The sequence below is a fragment of the Bombus vosnesenskii genome, unplaced genomic scaffold (assembly GCF_011952255.1).
Source record: "Bombus vosnesenskii isolate JDL3184/JDL3185 unplaced genomic scaffold, Bvos_JDL3184-5_v1.1 scf7180000013302, whole genome shotgun sequence".
NCBI lineage: Eukaryota > Metazoa > Arthropoda > Insecta > Hymenoptera > Apidae > Bombus > Bombus vosnesenskii.
In genome coordinates this window covers 437,466-453,004 of record NW_022882951.1, presented here as the reverse complement: position 1 = coordinate 453,004, position 15,539 = coordinate 437,466, and the positions used below count along the sequence as shown (strand labels likewise).

The window sequence follows — 15,539 nt, the reverse complement described above, 5'->3', positions numbered from 1 at the left end:
TTATATATAATTCTAATAAAAATAGTGAAATGGTAGGGGTTTTTATATATTTATTTAACATTATGGCAACATTTTTGCACATTATACATTCTATATACACTATGGCAAATTTATATACTGATAAACCTTACTGTAATCTTTAAAAAATACAATGTGTTATTGTGGAAGCTCAAGTTATCTATAAAATATTTAAGAAAGAATTATGTCATAAAAACACGATTTCTTTAAGAACAATTTTTGTGCTAATTTATCTTCTAGTAACTTGTACAGTATTAATAATATTAAAATAGCAATTATTAAAATTTTATACGTGTGTAAGTATATAAGCTCTAAAGCTAAATTTTTGCAGAAATGTATTTGATTTTTATTTTAATATTTAAAAGTTCTCTTACTCGTTGCAAACACGTACGAATTTAGAATACGAATAGGTAAAAATTATACGTAAATAACGTTCTGAAATTTGTAATTGACAACAAGTTTTTGTAACAGTATTGTGAGAAGTCCATTAATAATTTTCTTCTTGAACCTGAAAAAGTATTTTCGTATGTTAGTTAATTATTAGGAAAGAACAAAATAATGGTGATTTATATAGCAACACTTATTGCCTTTATTGAGCCGTCAGTAGTTGTGTTAACATAATAAATGATAATATTCGTTAAATGTGCGTGTTGTTTCGCGGCGTTTTAATTATAGATCATAATAAACATTTTTATATGGAAGCATATAAAAAAAACATGTATAAAAATTTAACGAAATGTGATTTTGAAATTTAACTATCATAAATCATTTCAAACATAAACTATTCTTTAAGGTCATAAGTTTTCAATAGTAAATCACTTGAGTTAGAATGAAAATGGAACATTCAGCCATTTACAACATTTAAGTTTCCACAAATTAATTCTACGACTATAAAGTTTGCATACATTGTGCGGCGAATATTTCGTGCGGTGTTGTATAATAGTTCAAATTGTTACGAATATAGATTAATATGTGCACTAAATACGCTTCGGTTTATATACCTTTAAAGCAGTTGAAATACCATATGTGACAAGAATTCCCAAACCGAATGCTAAAAGATGTGGAACGTATTTAATTCCCGGTATATCAGGGCGTTTTGCCAATAAAAATTCTATGAAAGTCAACTTCTTGTCGGAATATGGCGGATAACGGCATCTGCAATAAATTACAAGCAATAGTTATTTCTCTACAAATTTATTCCTATGCTAGATTATGTACAATATAATTTTATAGAATGCTGCTTACGATGCCAATGTTTCTCCTAACTTATTAAAATTTTTAATAAGGCAGCCTTTTTTGTGCACGAAAGTATCATATGTATATCTTCCATGGTAGGCTCCCATACCAGAATTACCAACACCACCAAACGGTAAAGTGTCAACTGAAAGACAGATATTTAATGTTCATACATTAAATATTAAATATAAAATATATCATAATATATTATGATATTATATACACAAAGTACAAACATATGTACAATATAAAATTATTGTGTGTGTATGTATATATGTATATATATGTATATATATATACAGGAAATATTCGATAATTGCATAAAAAGATTTTTTACATAATTGCACAGTCGTCATTCCTACTACGGGAGCGAGGTCCCTTGATGCACTGAGAAGTCGACGGCCCGTGGCGGTCGAGTAGTGTAATGATTGAATGTCAAATATCACTGAGACAATATATTTAGAATCCAATCCAGAAGTAAAACTTTTTTATTTTTAATCTTTTTTAAATTAAACATTTACTATCATATTTTCCAGATCTTTGATTTTTCTCCAGAAAGTTTGATTTTTTTGGTTAAAAAAGGTCTTAGCTTATCACGGATCTTTTATGTTTTATATATTGCCGAACGTTTTGACTCTCAGTCCCTCTTTCTCTTTCACTTGTGTTGTCCTTTTCTATATCGGAGACATCTGAGCTTTCAATTTCGACGAATGGAGTCGTTTTTACCAATGCATAATTGCAACACCTGAGTCCCGATTTTTGTGGAATTATCGAATATACGCAAACATAAAACAATACATGCAAACATGCATAAGTGTAAACATTACACAAAAATATCTAGATGTATATTTGTATCAAGATACCTGCGACATGCATTATTACATCATTAACACAAACACTACCGCTGCTTGTATTTTCAAGAAATATCGATACAGTCTTCTCTTCAGTACTAAATATGTATAATGATAATGGCTTCTCCCTGTATAGAATATGTCACAATTTACGAATTAGCAAGTGAAATTGTAATTGAAGATCTGTAGGGAATTCAAACTATTTGAATCCTTGTATTATATTTACAAGTGCAAGTTTACTACAAGTGGTTGTAGCGAATTACAAAGAATTATAAAGATTAAAGTATAGTAAGAATTTCACAATTACTATTACCAATATTATATGTGTACTATCATGGAATGCAATTTCAAAGATGTTATTTACAAAAAATTTCAAATATACAGAGAATCTAAGTGTAATTTAATTAGAATTTAACAAATAACATAGGAGAAATATATGAGTGGATAATCGTTTTTAATGCAATTAATATTTATAAAATTAGGACAAAGAAACTTTCACCTTGGTTTACTAGGTAATATGAAATATTCATATGGGATTATGGATCTTATGCCTTCACCATTTTGAAAAGCGGTATGGATGGAACATATACAATGAACAATATATACTAGGTATTCTATTCAACAGGTATTCTATTAATATCTAAAAAGGCTCCAATATGCGTAAAAATATACCTATACCATCCCTAATATTTGACGATTACCAATGTTTGACGATAACCACAACAGAAAACCCCAATATAAATACATATTAGATAAAATAAAGATTTGTAAGGACTGAAACAAATTTTACAGCTTCATTCCATATACTAGCAAAAAGTCTACCATTCTTCACTTAATATCCTAACTCACCACAATATTGCATTATCGTGTCATTTACTCCTACATTTCCACTACGAGTTTGAGTTATTAATAAATCTTGAACTTTCCTGTCCTTGGAAAAAATATATAGTACGAGTGGGGTTTCTCTAGACGTAAAGAATTAATTGCCATATATTATTTCTTGTTATTTGCTTTATAAAATATTTTAACGAAATTTATGAAATTGAATAAATCTTCAGTGTGCATATAATTTTAGAAGTTTATAAACATTAAAAAATATTTCTGTGCATTTTTATTAGTAGAACATTTTTGTGCATGTTTATTATTGAAAAGATTTATTTGTAAAGAACTCACCGACTATTTATGAAGTTAATTGCTTCGTAAGCGTTATTTATGTTTACAAATGGTAATATTGGACCGAATATTTCATCTTGCATGACAGGATCTGTAGGCTTGACATCAACGAGTATAGTTGGCGAGATATATTTTTCATTAGAATCACAATCACCTCCAAGTGCTACTTTGCCATTATTTAAGTATTTTACGAGACGTCTGTAAAAATATGAGATTTCATAGAATGCAATATAATGTGAAATTATAGGAGATATATATATATATATATAAAATAATAAAAATCTTACTTATAATGTTGTTCGTTAATTATACGTGTTAAATCTGGACTTTCTTTGGGATTATCACCATACCATTCTTTGAGAACCTCCTTTGCCTTTTTTATGAATTTATTTTGAATTTCCTCAGTACACAGTACGTAATCAGGTGCAATACATGTTTGTCCACCATTAACACACTTGCCCCAAAGTATTCTTTTCACGCTTACCTCTAAATTCGCCGTATTATCTATATATACAGGGCTGTAAATTAATGCATTTATTTATCACTTTTATATTATGAAGTGTAGAAAATAAAAGTAATAAATATACATTAATTAATTATATACTGTACTATGCTATAGTATACTGAGAGTATATTAATGAATATACCTTTTACCACCTAGTTCTAATGTCACTGGCGTTAAGAATTTATTCGCCGCATCGCGAATAATTTTTCCAACTGTAGTTGAACCTGTATAAAAGATGTAATCGAATCTGTGTTTAAGTAGTTCTGTTGTTTCAGGAACACCTCCTAGCACTACATGAATACATTCCTAGAACGTGCAATATTATTTTACGACATAGTGAGAAATGCTTATATCTTTTTTTGATTATTTCAGAATCATTTTCCTATTAGAATTCATTTGGAGTACATACTTGATCTAAATATTTTGGAATAATTTTTGCAAGAACTTTTGATGTGGCAGAGGATATTTCTGATGGTTTAAGAATAACACAGTTACCAGCAGCTATTGCACCCATTAAAGGAACTACACATAGCTGGAAAGGATAATTCCATGGTCCTATAACAAGAACCACACCAAACGGATCTTTTTTAATTTCAACCTTGTCCAATATGTTGACTATTGCCTTTGGAGGCTAAAAGATACAAATAGTTGAATTATATATTTATCCATTTAAATAAGATAGTTAGATTCGCATAAAAAGTTACAAAATATCGAAGATACTTTTTCATCAGCTGACCATTCCTTGAGATGTGTAAGCAAATCTTTGATTTCTCCTTCTGTAAATATTACTTCTGTTGTAAGAGATTCAAATTTAGACTACAAAGGAAGAAATCCATTATTTATGAACCAGAACGTAAAATATAATGGATAGTTATTATACAAACTTTGTGCAGATCACTAGCAAGAGCAGATGCAATTTCTTGTTCGCATTCTTTCATCATAAGTTGTGCTTGTTTTAATTGTTTTAATCTCCATTCTAGTGGTCTTGTTTTCCCACTAAGAAATACATTTCGTGTGCGTTCAACAAGCTACAAAAAAATTGTAGATTTAAGTACATAATAAGAAATTTTTTATTTTTATATTTTTCTGGAAAATTTGATACATAAATTTTTTATTCTGTGAAATAGAATAACAAATCAGTGTACTTACATTTGCATAATCCGTCATTTTCCTCTTAGTTTGTGCTAGAATCAGAAGAAATAAATGACTATATAATATATAATATTTATAATAATAATAGTTACTATGTACATCTCTTATTATAATATAATAATAAATATTGTAATATATATGATATAATATTATTTATAATATAGCAGAAATTATGATGCATAAATATAAAATAAACTTTTATATTTTCATAAATGTAAATAATGAAGGATATATTTAAATTATTTTATTTCTGTAAGTATATTATAGTACAGTAATATATTAAAAGAATTATTATTTGAATATTTCTCATATATACTGCAACACAATTCCATATTATTATTATTATTTATAACATCCAAAATTTGATGTACATAAAACCAGCTTAAAAATATGATTATGTGAAACAGTTAAATTAAAAAACAGTTAAAGAAACAGTATAATTAAAAAATTTTAAAATACGTGAAACAGAACGTATTCATTCGAATAATAAATGGTTCGAGATTATAGTTTGACTATAAATCAGATATGTCTGTATTATAATAATACAGGATAGAAGCAATTCCATCTTTGAATACATATTAAGATATCAGCGTCGACAAATAAAACTTAGATACGTATAGCGCATTACACACTTGTACGGAAATAAAAAATATTCGTCATATACGCTAATAGACTTATTTAATATTCTTAACTTGTGTATAATATTTTTAGTTCTTATGCTATTTAATATCTATGATAAAAAATTATAATAAATCTCAATATTATCAAAAATATTTATTGCATATTACTATATAGAAGGTGAGGATGGAAGTATGTTTATGCTTCAACAGTCGTAGTTTATTGAATCATAAAATGTTAAATTATGCAAGTGAAACCATGAATCAATTCTTGGAAGTAATGATATCTATCTTTCTGTACACATTTTAGACACGTGGATTTACAATAAAACGTCATATTGCATAGATAAAAATCTTCAACAATAAAGTACAGAACAAATATTTCTAATATAATTAATGTTATTTGATTGTGCCGAATCTCCGTATAAATACTTATTATTAATTAAAAATTAATACAATAAAAAATTACTAATATAATTAGAACTGAACATGTTTTAAAAATAGTAAAAAATTAAAATTGAAAGAATTTAAAATTATTTTTATCATATATGTAGATATACGTACATATATACTTGTCCTCTGATGAATAAAAATAAACTTAATTTTGAACAAGCACGTTTGTTTTTGTGTGAAGCAATGAGGAAAGAATAATCATGGACGAAATACAGGATAGATTTAATACTGTAGGAGTGCTTTTATCTCATTTTATGTTATATATTCTGAAATACCGATCGTGTGAAGCAGAGGTTCTGGGATTGCTTTGGTATGCCCTCTACAGTTTTTAGCAGTGAATGCAGAAATTCGATTCAGTCACCGAAATTGGTAGTCATCAGAAATAAAAATATCTACCTCTTTTATTACATTCTCATATAAATATTCATTTACATATTACATTACGTTCTAGAACATTTTAAAATATGGGATTTTATTAAGTAAAAATTATTCTCCTATCTTTTAGTATAATTTCTACATAAATACATTTATTATAATTTTTTAAACAAAAGAGTTTGTTTAAATACAGTATTATTAAAATTATTTTTATTTTTATGAATGTGTAATATGATCGTCTTTGTTATCGCGTGGAATGATAAACGCAAAAGAAGTTAACGGAAGTAGATTTGAGATTTTCTGAGGAAGGTCCATAGTTGTCAGAATACATTCTAGGAATACAGTCATATTTGTCGCACTTTTATCACATTATTGTTACTGTTTTACCGATTCAGAAAAGATAAATTTTGCTTGGAGAAATGTTCTGTTTATTAAGGACAGTTCTTTTGAAAACTAATTATTATCTTTTGTAGTGATTTAATTTACAATAGAATACAAATAAAAATTAATTTACACTTTGCAATCAGATAAAAAGCAAGTAAAACATTACTTACTGTATGAAGAAATCTTTCAAAAGCTGAATGGTGTCAAAGTGAGGTTGTCTTTTAAATGAAATTATATTTCGAAGAATAATTTTCCGCGTCCATTTGTCGAAAAATAAATTACAGTATCAAATCATGTACTTTCGTTACTGAACTTTTATTTGAAACATTTCTTCGTACAGTAAGTAATTTTCGAGTAATTCGAAATTATGAAGTTAGATGCCTTGTCTTGTATTTCATGTAAAAAATAATTTTCTATTTTTTACGTTGTAAATAAAGTCAATCTGAGAGTCAATGGAATGTCAGCATCATGTTTTAAAAGAACGGTTTAATTGAGATTTATGATTACTTTCATAAGCTTGGACATTACGATAAATATAATATGATGTAACAAATTTTAATCTTGAAATTCTGAGTAAAGGTTAATTTTACTGTATGTTTATTAACCCAATCTCAATTGATATTTGTTTTATCGAAAACTTAGGAATTTGACTTTATTATTAAGCTGACTAAAAATGCAATTTTCACTCTTTGAATGAATGAATAAATAAGAATTTCCTAACTTTACTTTCAGATTTCTGTTAATCGAAGGTAGATCTTAATTTTAGTCATCGCCAATTTGTTTTCAATATACGTGAGCGATGAATATAGCAAATATATTGTTTTATGCTATTGTACGATAAATTTAAGTAGTTACGACAGAATTATCGAAGTATATAGCTGAACAGAATTATAAGCGCGTTTTCTTGCGATCGCTCGCGCGCGAAATTCAAATTTTGTGACAGGTCAGTAAAAAAACATAAAACAACAAAAAGAAAGATGTGCGCCAGAACATACTACGGTGCATCATATTTTTTCATAAAATTCATACCATTAACATTATTGTAAAACTTTACTGACGGTTCCACCGTAATTTTTACACAGCTCATATTTTATTGCTATCCTATTCTTCGATCTGCGACGATCTGTATCGCTTTTTTCCTTGAAGGCACAAAAAGTCCGATAATTACGCAGGAATATGAAATTTTAACACAATTATCATTTAATGCATATACAATACCAAGCATAAGTGTCGGTACAACTTTTAAAACTTTTTTAAGATTGGACTAAACGATTTGAATCTTTTTGAGAAATTAGAAAAATTAGTTTATTAAAGAGTTGAGAAAAAGTAGAGAGAAGGAAAAGTTTTATTCTTAAATTTTAAGACAATTGTAATTGATCGGTAAAATAAAGGTTGTTTTTTACAACTTTTTTATCTGAACCTATAATGAAAATATTATTGAATTCGGTTGATGCAATAACAAGTTACAGGCATCAAAAAATGTACAAATCTTTAGATTTATTATAGTTACAGGCAGAAAATCGTGGGAAACTGAGATTTTCCATTGATGAAAACCGTTTGTAATTTATAACAATTATATAAATATAGTATTTGTATTATATATATACAATATAAATATTATATAAATATAGTATTTTTCAAATGTTCGTTCTAAGTTCAGATAAAAAAATTATAGAAAAGGACCTTTATTATTTCCATCATGGTTTCAACCAATTGTAATTTTTTCTACGCATTTTTCGTTGCATATCATTTAATAAACTAATCCTTTTAACTCTAACTTCTCAAAGAAACCCAAGTTGCTTGGTAGAATTTAAAAAAGATTATTCCGCCTGTAGGCGTGCCAATACTTATGTTCAATACTGTATACATAAATAAGCAGATACGTCTAGCTTACTAGCATTTTCATATATTGAGATAATAGAGCAATACTACAAGTGTTTGATTTGTTAAAAGTTCTTGCGTAATACGCTACGTACAGGAAGAAAATAAATAAAACGTCAACGTATTTCCAACTCATGCAAGATAACTAGTCTTTAAAAACTCATAATACACTCTTAGTATGAATATATGTAAGACAGATAATTTTTCAAATAGCATAAAAATGTGAAGAAGGTGATTACTTTCAACGTTCAATTATTTGAACAAGGAATTCGAATAAACAAATTTGCAATATTTATTCATTGCTTAATCATTTTATATCTATGATAGAATTCCTATTGTTCTAAAGTTTAAAAAATGGTTCTCTGCCGCTCACCTTTCAGTTGCAAATATATTTATGAAACACTGTTACTTGTGTACTATCGTTAGGTATACGCACTTTAATAGAACTAACTTTAATAGAACTTCTCTTATCTTATATATTTTCTTCAATGTTTAGATGATCACTGGAGTGACCGCGCACAAATGATTAGGTTCTATCGCTGACAGATCTATGAACGTAATTGTGCAACAAATCTACTGGAACAAGTTTTCAAGCGCTTTTATACCTTCTCATAGCGCCTTGATACTCGCGCCTGCGAAAAAGCCCGATGGTATTCGGAGATAAAATATTCTGAATATATATTCGTCGATTCTTAAAATTCAAAATGCCAAGTAAAATTTTGAAACATGACGATTTTTAATGAATTCGCGGGAGTAGCAATTCTTAACTTTCGATAAGACTAGATTTTTGATCGAATTTTTGAAATTGTTAAAAGATATATAATAGAGGAGATTTATGATAAAAATTCGATCAAAGATCTAGAGTTTGTAGTTAATAATAACAAAGCTTGGCGTTTACCGCTGCTTAGAGACGAAGTAAACAAATTTCTGAGATCGACGTTATATTTTTTAATTACGTTATCCTTACTTAAATTTCCCTCCTTATCTACTGCACTTAATATGTTAGGATCTTAATGGATGGTATAGGACTCTTGGAGTTGGACATTTATGAGAAAGTTAAAAGTTCAAAGGTGCACAGAATGCGTAGAATATTAAAAAATTTGTAAGATACCCATAGTAGAGTATTTGTTATAATATTTAGTAGACGAAATACATTTATATTTAAGTTTCGTTTTTTTTTTTTTTTTTTTTTTGGCTCTGTGTAGGTAGCTCTTTTCTGCAAAATTTATCCCATTACCGATATCTAAAACCACTAGCACAATTTAGTACAGTATATTATAAAAATCGAAACAAGTTCTGCATTTCATAGCTTCACGTATTACGGCTTTACGTTACTACGTAATGATGCGTTGCTTAATAAGAGAGCTGTGGCAAGTTTCAGCTGGTTCGAAAATCATACAGATGGACAGTCAAGAAAGTTTAAAGATAGATATGTGTTTAGCGTGGATCAGTGATTTACAGAATAATTTATACGTCCTCGAAGTGTTGGAACTGTTGAAACTCAGCACCGTGTTTTATAGAAATGACATCGCTCCTGTCGTCTCTTGCACAAATGTATTGGATTGACACGTAAGCAAACTTCATTGAAGAAAGCAGAAAGAAAAACGATGCACGAAGATTCCTATTTATTCTGAGCTTATTTATATTATTTTGACAATTCTGTTGCGAATTTATTTTTTAACTATTACAGGTATGAATCGAAATTATAATAGAATAAAAATTGGAATTAATATTTCTTTGAGATTTCTCTTTCTTATACTAAAAGAAATAATAATTATAGAAAAGTCTAAATGTTTCAATGTTGGAAGCATACCGATTGTTTTTCCTTATAGAAATATTGAAATTTAGCTTTATTCACAGTTTTGTCTAATGCAAAATTAAAGATTTTGTTGCTTACACCATTTTTCTCTAGGGCCCATTAAATAAAAGAGATAAAGGAATAAGTATTCCCATTATATAATATATATAAGAAGTAATTTTATACTGGCCTCCAGTATATGATAATTATAACTACAATTAAATTGCTCCGCGTAAGAAATACTGTTAAACAAGTTTATTTTCATTAACTATATTTTATTCGTCATAGACAGATTAATCTTACTCGATCGACGTCCAAAAGTCGAAACATCGTAATAATTATTCATTAAATAATACAATGAAGAATTTTCTTATAATTTAATGCAACGTGGAACCAAAGACAATGAATTATATATTCACATTTATTAAATTTCACTTCGTGGTCTCAAAAATAATCACTTTCAAGTTTATCGATTTATCATCGTTGGATCTTTTTAAAGCCTTCGTAAAACCATATCATTAATCATCTCGATTATTATATTTATTTATTACTATATATTATTATATATTATATGGATGAAGATACGAAGAACGAGGAATGAAAGATTAATAATAATAATGTTAATCGAGATTACTCACTGGACTTGTCGTCGTCTGGTAATTCTGACTCTATATCGATCCGGTGCTCTTCTACGACTGGCGTTATATTCTGTGACTTGGGACGAATTGGTTCTCCATTTGTATCACTCATTTCAAGCACCACTTCTCCCTGAAAATAACCGTATCAATTAGCATATCAGCGAAGTTTACATATCACAGAACCAAACATCTATTATTTAAATTGATAAGTTTCGATATTTTTATATTATTTAAGGTTCGTAACATTATCGTAAATAAGAGACCTAACGATCGATAAATCTTATTGTTAACAATAATTGAGAACTTAGTTGCGTACTGTTTATTTTGTATCAGAATGTATGAATGTATGAATCAGAGTATTCAAATTATATAGTCACTCGAGATAATCCCAAGTGATTAATATCTCATAGAAGAAAAATATTTTATCTGAGGCTTAAGAACGGCACGAAGTATTACAATTTCGTCATCTGGTGCGTAGGAAATGTAGTTAATCCATCGTTATTAATACGCACGGTAATTTTGATCGTTTTAACGGTCGTTTTCTTTTATCTCGTGAACGAATTTTTTGAAGTTGCAAATTTTCAGTTTTATTTTCGATCTCACCAATCTGATCAGAATAGTCATTACAGTGTTAATGAAATTGAAAAATGTTTCCTATTAACACACATGGTATATTCACATAAAAGGTTTCTGTAAACGTTCAAACACTTTTATAAATCACTATGTATACATATATGATTCTTGTTCATATGTACATAAACACACGACTCAATAATTGTTCGAAACATTAATTGCTTCAAACTAAATTCAAGTTTATGTAACTGATCTTTATTGTCAGTTAAATTAACGCGAAATTTTTCCAACGATGAAATCAAGTGGTTATCAGTAGTAGGAAATACTTCTTAAAGCGTAACACAGACGTAATTAATTGCAAAAGCACTTACGAAATAATCGCGCCTCCAAGATCTTTAACTAGTCATGTTACGAATGTCGAAAAGACGAGGTTGCCTTTCATACAGCTGTATCACGACTGAATGGAGAAGTATCCTTTTCGAACGGTTACCGCGATAGAAAATAACGTAAAAGGATTAGTGGTTCTAACGGTGAAATTTTCACGATGGCAATTCCATTTGAGAATGATGTTCGGAACATAAGGAAAGAATTAGCTATACGAACATGAGAGGTCGAAGACGAGGAATTTACGATAATTGCTATCTAAATTTTTGTTTGTCTTTGATCGTTTTGTATCGCATTGAGTGTTTTTCTTCTTCTCGAAGTTTCGCATTGTTTTTAGGGTACTACAATATTTGTTAAGCATGCAATTATATATAGTTTTAAGAGTAATTTGTTCTTTTTTTCTACTTTGTATTAAAAAGGTGAAGATACATGGAAATAAAAAATAAAGAAAAATAAAGAAAACGAAGAAATGTGGAACAGTTCCAGATACGAAACGTCTTAAAATAACCGATATAAACAATTCGATATAAATAATTTGTACGAAAGTGCTAAGAAATACCCACGTGACCAGCCTACTTTTACTTTTCCTTTCTCTGAAACGAATGCTTTGCTCAAAAGCAGGTATATTGATTTGCCGTATCGTAGAAATTTAAGCACAAATAAAACAGTGCTGTTAAAATACAAATTCCATACATTTCAATATATTGTATATACATGTATTTAATTATAATAAATAGCAGACGGGAATTGAACTATATGTTATTTTAATATTTTGTTCTAATAATATTCTATCCATTATATTTCATTCAAGCTTAATGACTTCCTTACCAACTTACTATGCCAACTTACAATAGCCAATTAAGTTATTGCTGAAATAATATAATTTATTAATAGAGTCAAAATTTAATATTCAACATTCATCATTTATAATTTATATTCCTCTGACTTAAACGCTATTATTAAAACGTTGTTTGTAATTTTGTAGCAAAAATAATTAAATTCATGAAGATATTTTATTCTTAATTTTAAAAGAATCTGAAACGTTTCCGTTTCATTTCAGATTTTTCTCTCATTTTCATAAAAATCTTTTATCTTCCGCAGTTCATCACTGTTTCTTCTTTAAATTATTTCCTTCGATATGTTTATCACACCAAGTTATTTTTGCTTTCTCGACAAATTCCCTTTCCTTGTCACAACACTTCAATTTAAACGTTTTATTATTTCCTTGTATTCTCCGATTATCAACTATTTTCAATTTTGTTATTAATAACTGTCCTTCTCATCTAAATCGAAGTTATACGACATTATGCGAACGGAAGATGCAATTGACAATGCCACTAATTTTGTTAGGAATATGAGATTCATTGGTAGAGAAACGAATTAACATATGCAAACTATCTAAGTAAATGTCATTGAACGAAGGTCCTTTTTTTCTTGACAAAGCGATCTCTTGTGATCGAAACATACACGAGTTTTGAAGAATATAATGACCAGAACAACTCATTCTATTTTAACTTTACCTTTTCAAATGCGATGACTTGCCGGTTTCGTTAAATCAGAATATCGTGTTATTAATTCTTTTCGATTTGACCCTGAACAAATTTTCTTGCCGCGTTTTTCATAAAAATTCAAGAAGCTTCTCTTTTTTAATCATAGATATAGATTATATTTGCACTCAATATTTTATTTTGAATAACACGACTTTTTCCTTATTTACCAATATCGCCACATTTTTTTTTATTGTTTATGTAACGTGACGATGATGATAAATCGTCGTTTTCAATTATTCAGATTTGTCTTATAAAGAAAAAGGTAGCGTGATCGATCGACTTTATCATATTTATTAAAAATTAACTGATAAGGTGGATTGTTAGCGAATTCCTGAACGAAAGAAGAAAATATCATAAGGTTTGAATCCATACTATGCGAATATTGTACTCACCATAGCTGATTTTTGTTGATCAGTCATATTTCACGGTTTATTACGGGAAGCTTACGCGTTGCAAGTAATTTTCCAGTACACTTTTCCAACAAACATGCGATGATTATTGCTGAGGTACTGTGGGGAAAATCGTCGCGCGATCGATCGTTCAAACGTAATCGATGAAAATCAAGGACTGAATGTCGATTTCTATAATGATAGAACGACTGGTGGGAACTGGAACTTCATTAGAAACATTACGCTGAATTTAAAAAGTCGAGGTCGTGCTTATTTGCATACAAACGCCGTATCGGCGATTATCGTCCGAGTATTTGGATCGATATTTTCATCGTTAAACGTTAACAAGCTTCATTCGGTTTCGATAATAGATAATAGTAAGATAACAATGAAGTAAAATTTGTGAATTCTTGGAGTAGAATAATATTTAAACTAAATAATATGCGAATGAATTTGCATTAATAGTATTCAGGTGTGAGTTATTTGACATTATTCGAATAAGAAAATACTTTAAGATGCTCTTGCCGACATTTTAAGCTGCAAAATTAAGAAATGTAAATAAATTAATGCGACGCAATTTCTCCAGCTCAATCTTTAAATTAGAGATTGTCTTTCTTCCACTGAGTTGCACGCTTTTATTTCCTACTTTCCTAGATCGTTCGTGAAATGTGACTTCTCGGTTCACTTTCTTTGGCACTTTCTCTACGGATGCAGATGTATCCTGTGCGGACAAACTTGTATGAGGTAAACGTAATCGGGAAAGTCTATCACGCAATCTCCGCCATAATTGTATAATAATATTAGAAAACTGGTTTATTCAACTTTCTAAAAACATCAATGTTGATTTATTTCAAGCTGCTTTACGATAAAAACTATCGAATCGATCAAAATGTAGAGGAAAAAGTATATCTTTAAAAATGATTCGGGCATATTTCTGTAAGATAAATTCTTATTCCTCGACTACTCGAATTAGATTTTGAATCAGCATTAATTTTCAGATCAAGTTATATCTTATTTGAAACTCTTACGAATCTTCAATTTGGTAATTTCGTATTTTCATGAAACACATGGACAAGTGGGTCGTGTCAGAAAAATAAAAATTTAACCAGAATGTGAAAGTGTATTTAACGCAATGGAAATCTTTAATATCACAGGTGAAGTTTCCATGAAAAATCACACAAATATCAGTACAAAATGTCTTCGCTTCGCAGACTAATATATAATTTTCTTATGCGTTCAGGACCACCCATCCTCAATGTCAGGCATATTACCTTTGACCTTCGTTCGATCGGCCCGACTTTTCTCGAACCAAATTAATGATTTAAACGTTTCTCCTGTCTTTTTTGTTAATACGATACGAGCAACTTTTGTCGAACGTGTATCTACTAATTTTAAAATAAAGGCGCACAGAAGTAAAATATAGAAGTATGCCGAGAATTTTCGTACCATTTTCATCAAGCGCGTAACTGCAATTTTTGTTAAGTATATATGTAGATATGACAATTCAATACTATTTCCAATTAGGTATGGATATATAGGAAATTTTTAATTTTTTAAATAAT

At 28.8% G+C, this 15,539-nt stretch overlaps 1 protein-coding gene across 7 annotated transcripts; it reads right to left on the bottom strand.

Moving 5' to 3' along the window:
• Positions 1-30: 30 nt before the first annotated feature.
• On the bottom strand, positions 31-14,061 carry LOC117234072 (aldehyde dehydrogenase, dimeric NADP-preferring). Of its 7 annotated transcripts, none has more exons than XM_033494935.1 (13): positions 13,981-14,056; positions 11,082-11,211; positions 4,933-4,967; positions 4,668-4,811; positions 4,504-4,599; positions 4,193-4,414; positions 3,926-4,089; positions 3,566-3,796; positions 3,279-3,476; positions 2,118-2,233; positions 1,264-1,399; positions 1,020-1,173; positions 31-526 (listed from the first exon to the last, which is right to left on the bottom strand). In XM_033494935.1, the coding sequence occupies exons 1-13, from the start codon at positions 14,005-14,007 to the stop codon at positions 506-508; spliced, it is 1,674 nt and encodes a 557-aa protein (XP_033350826.1). In that variant the 5' UTR covers positions 14,008-14,056; the 3' UTR covers positions 31-505. The 7 variants fall into 7 exon arrangements, with proteins under 7 accessions (XP_033350826.1, XP_033350825.1, XP_033350824.1 ...); XM_033494934.1 differs by lacking the exon at positions 2,118-2,233 and adding an exon at positions 2,955-3,070 and having other exon boundaries at positions 13,981-14,045; XM_033494933.1 differs by lacking the exon at positions 31-526 and having other exon boundaries at positions 584-1,173; positions 13,981-14,057.
• Positions 14,062-15,539: the final 1,478 nt, after the last annotated feature.

What these genes read in the sequence shown, in the direction of transcription:
- LOC117234072 (XM_033494933.1), bottom strand. Translation starts at nt 14,007, where the DNA reads ATGACTGATCAACAAAAATCAGCTATG. An exon ending in ATTAACGAACAACATTATAA is followed by an intron (nt 3,477 to 3,565) that starts GTAAGATTTTTA and finishes ATATTTTTACAG; the next exon opens with ACGTCTCGTAAAATACTTAA. An exon ending in ATTAACTTCATAAATAGTCG is followed by an intron (nt 2,234 to 3,278) that starts GTGAGTTCTTTA and finishes TATTCTATACAG; the next exon opens with GGAGAAGCCATTATCATTAT.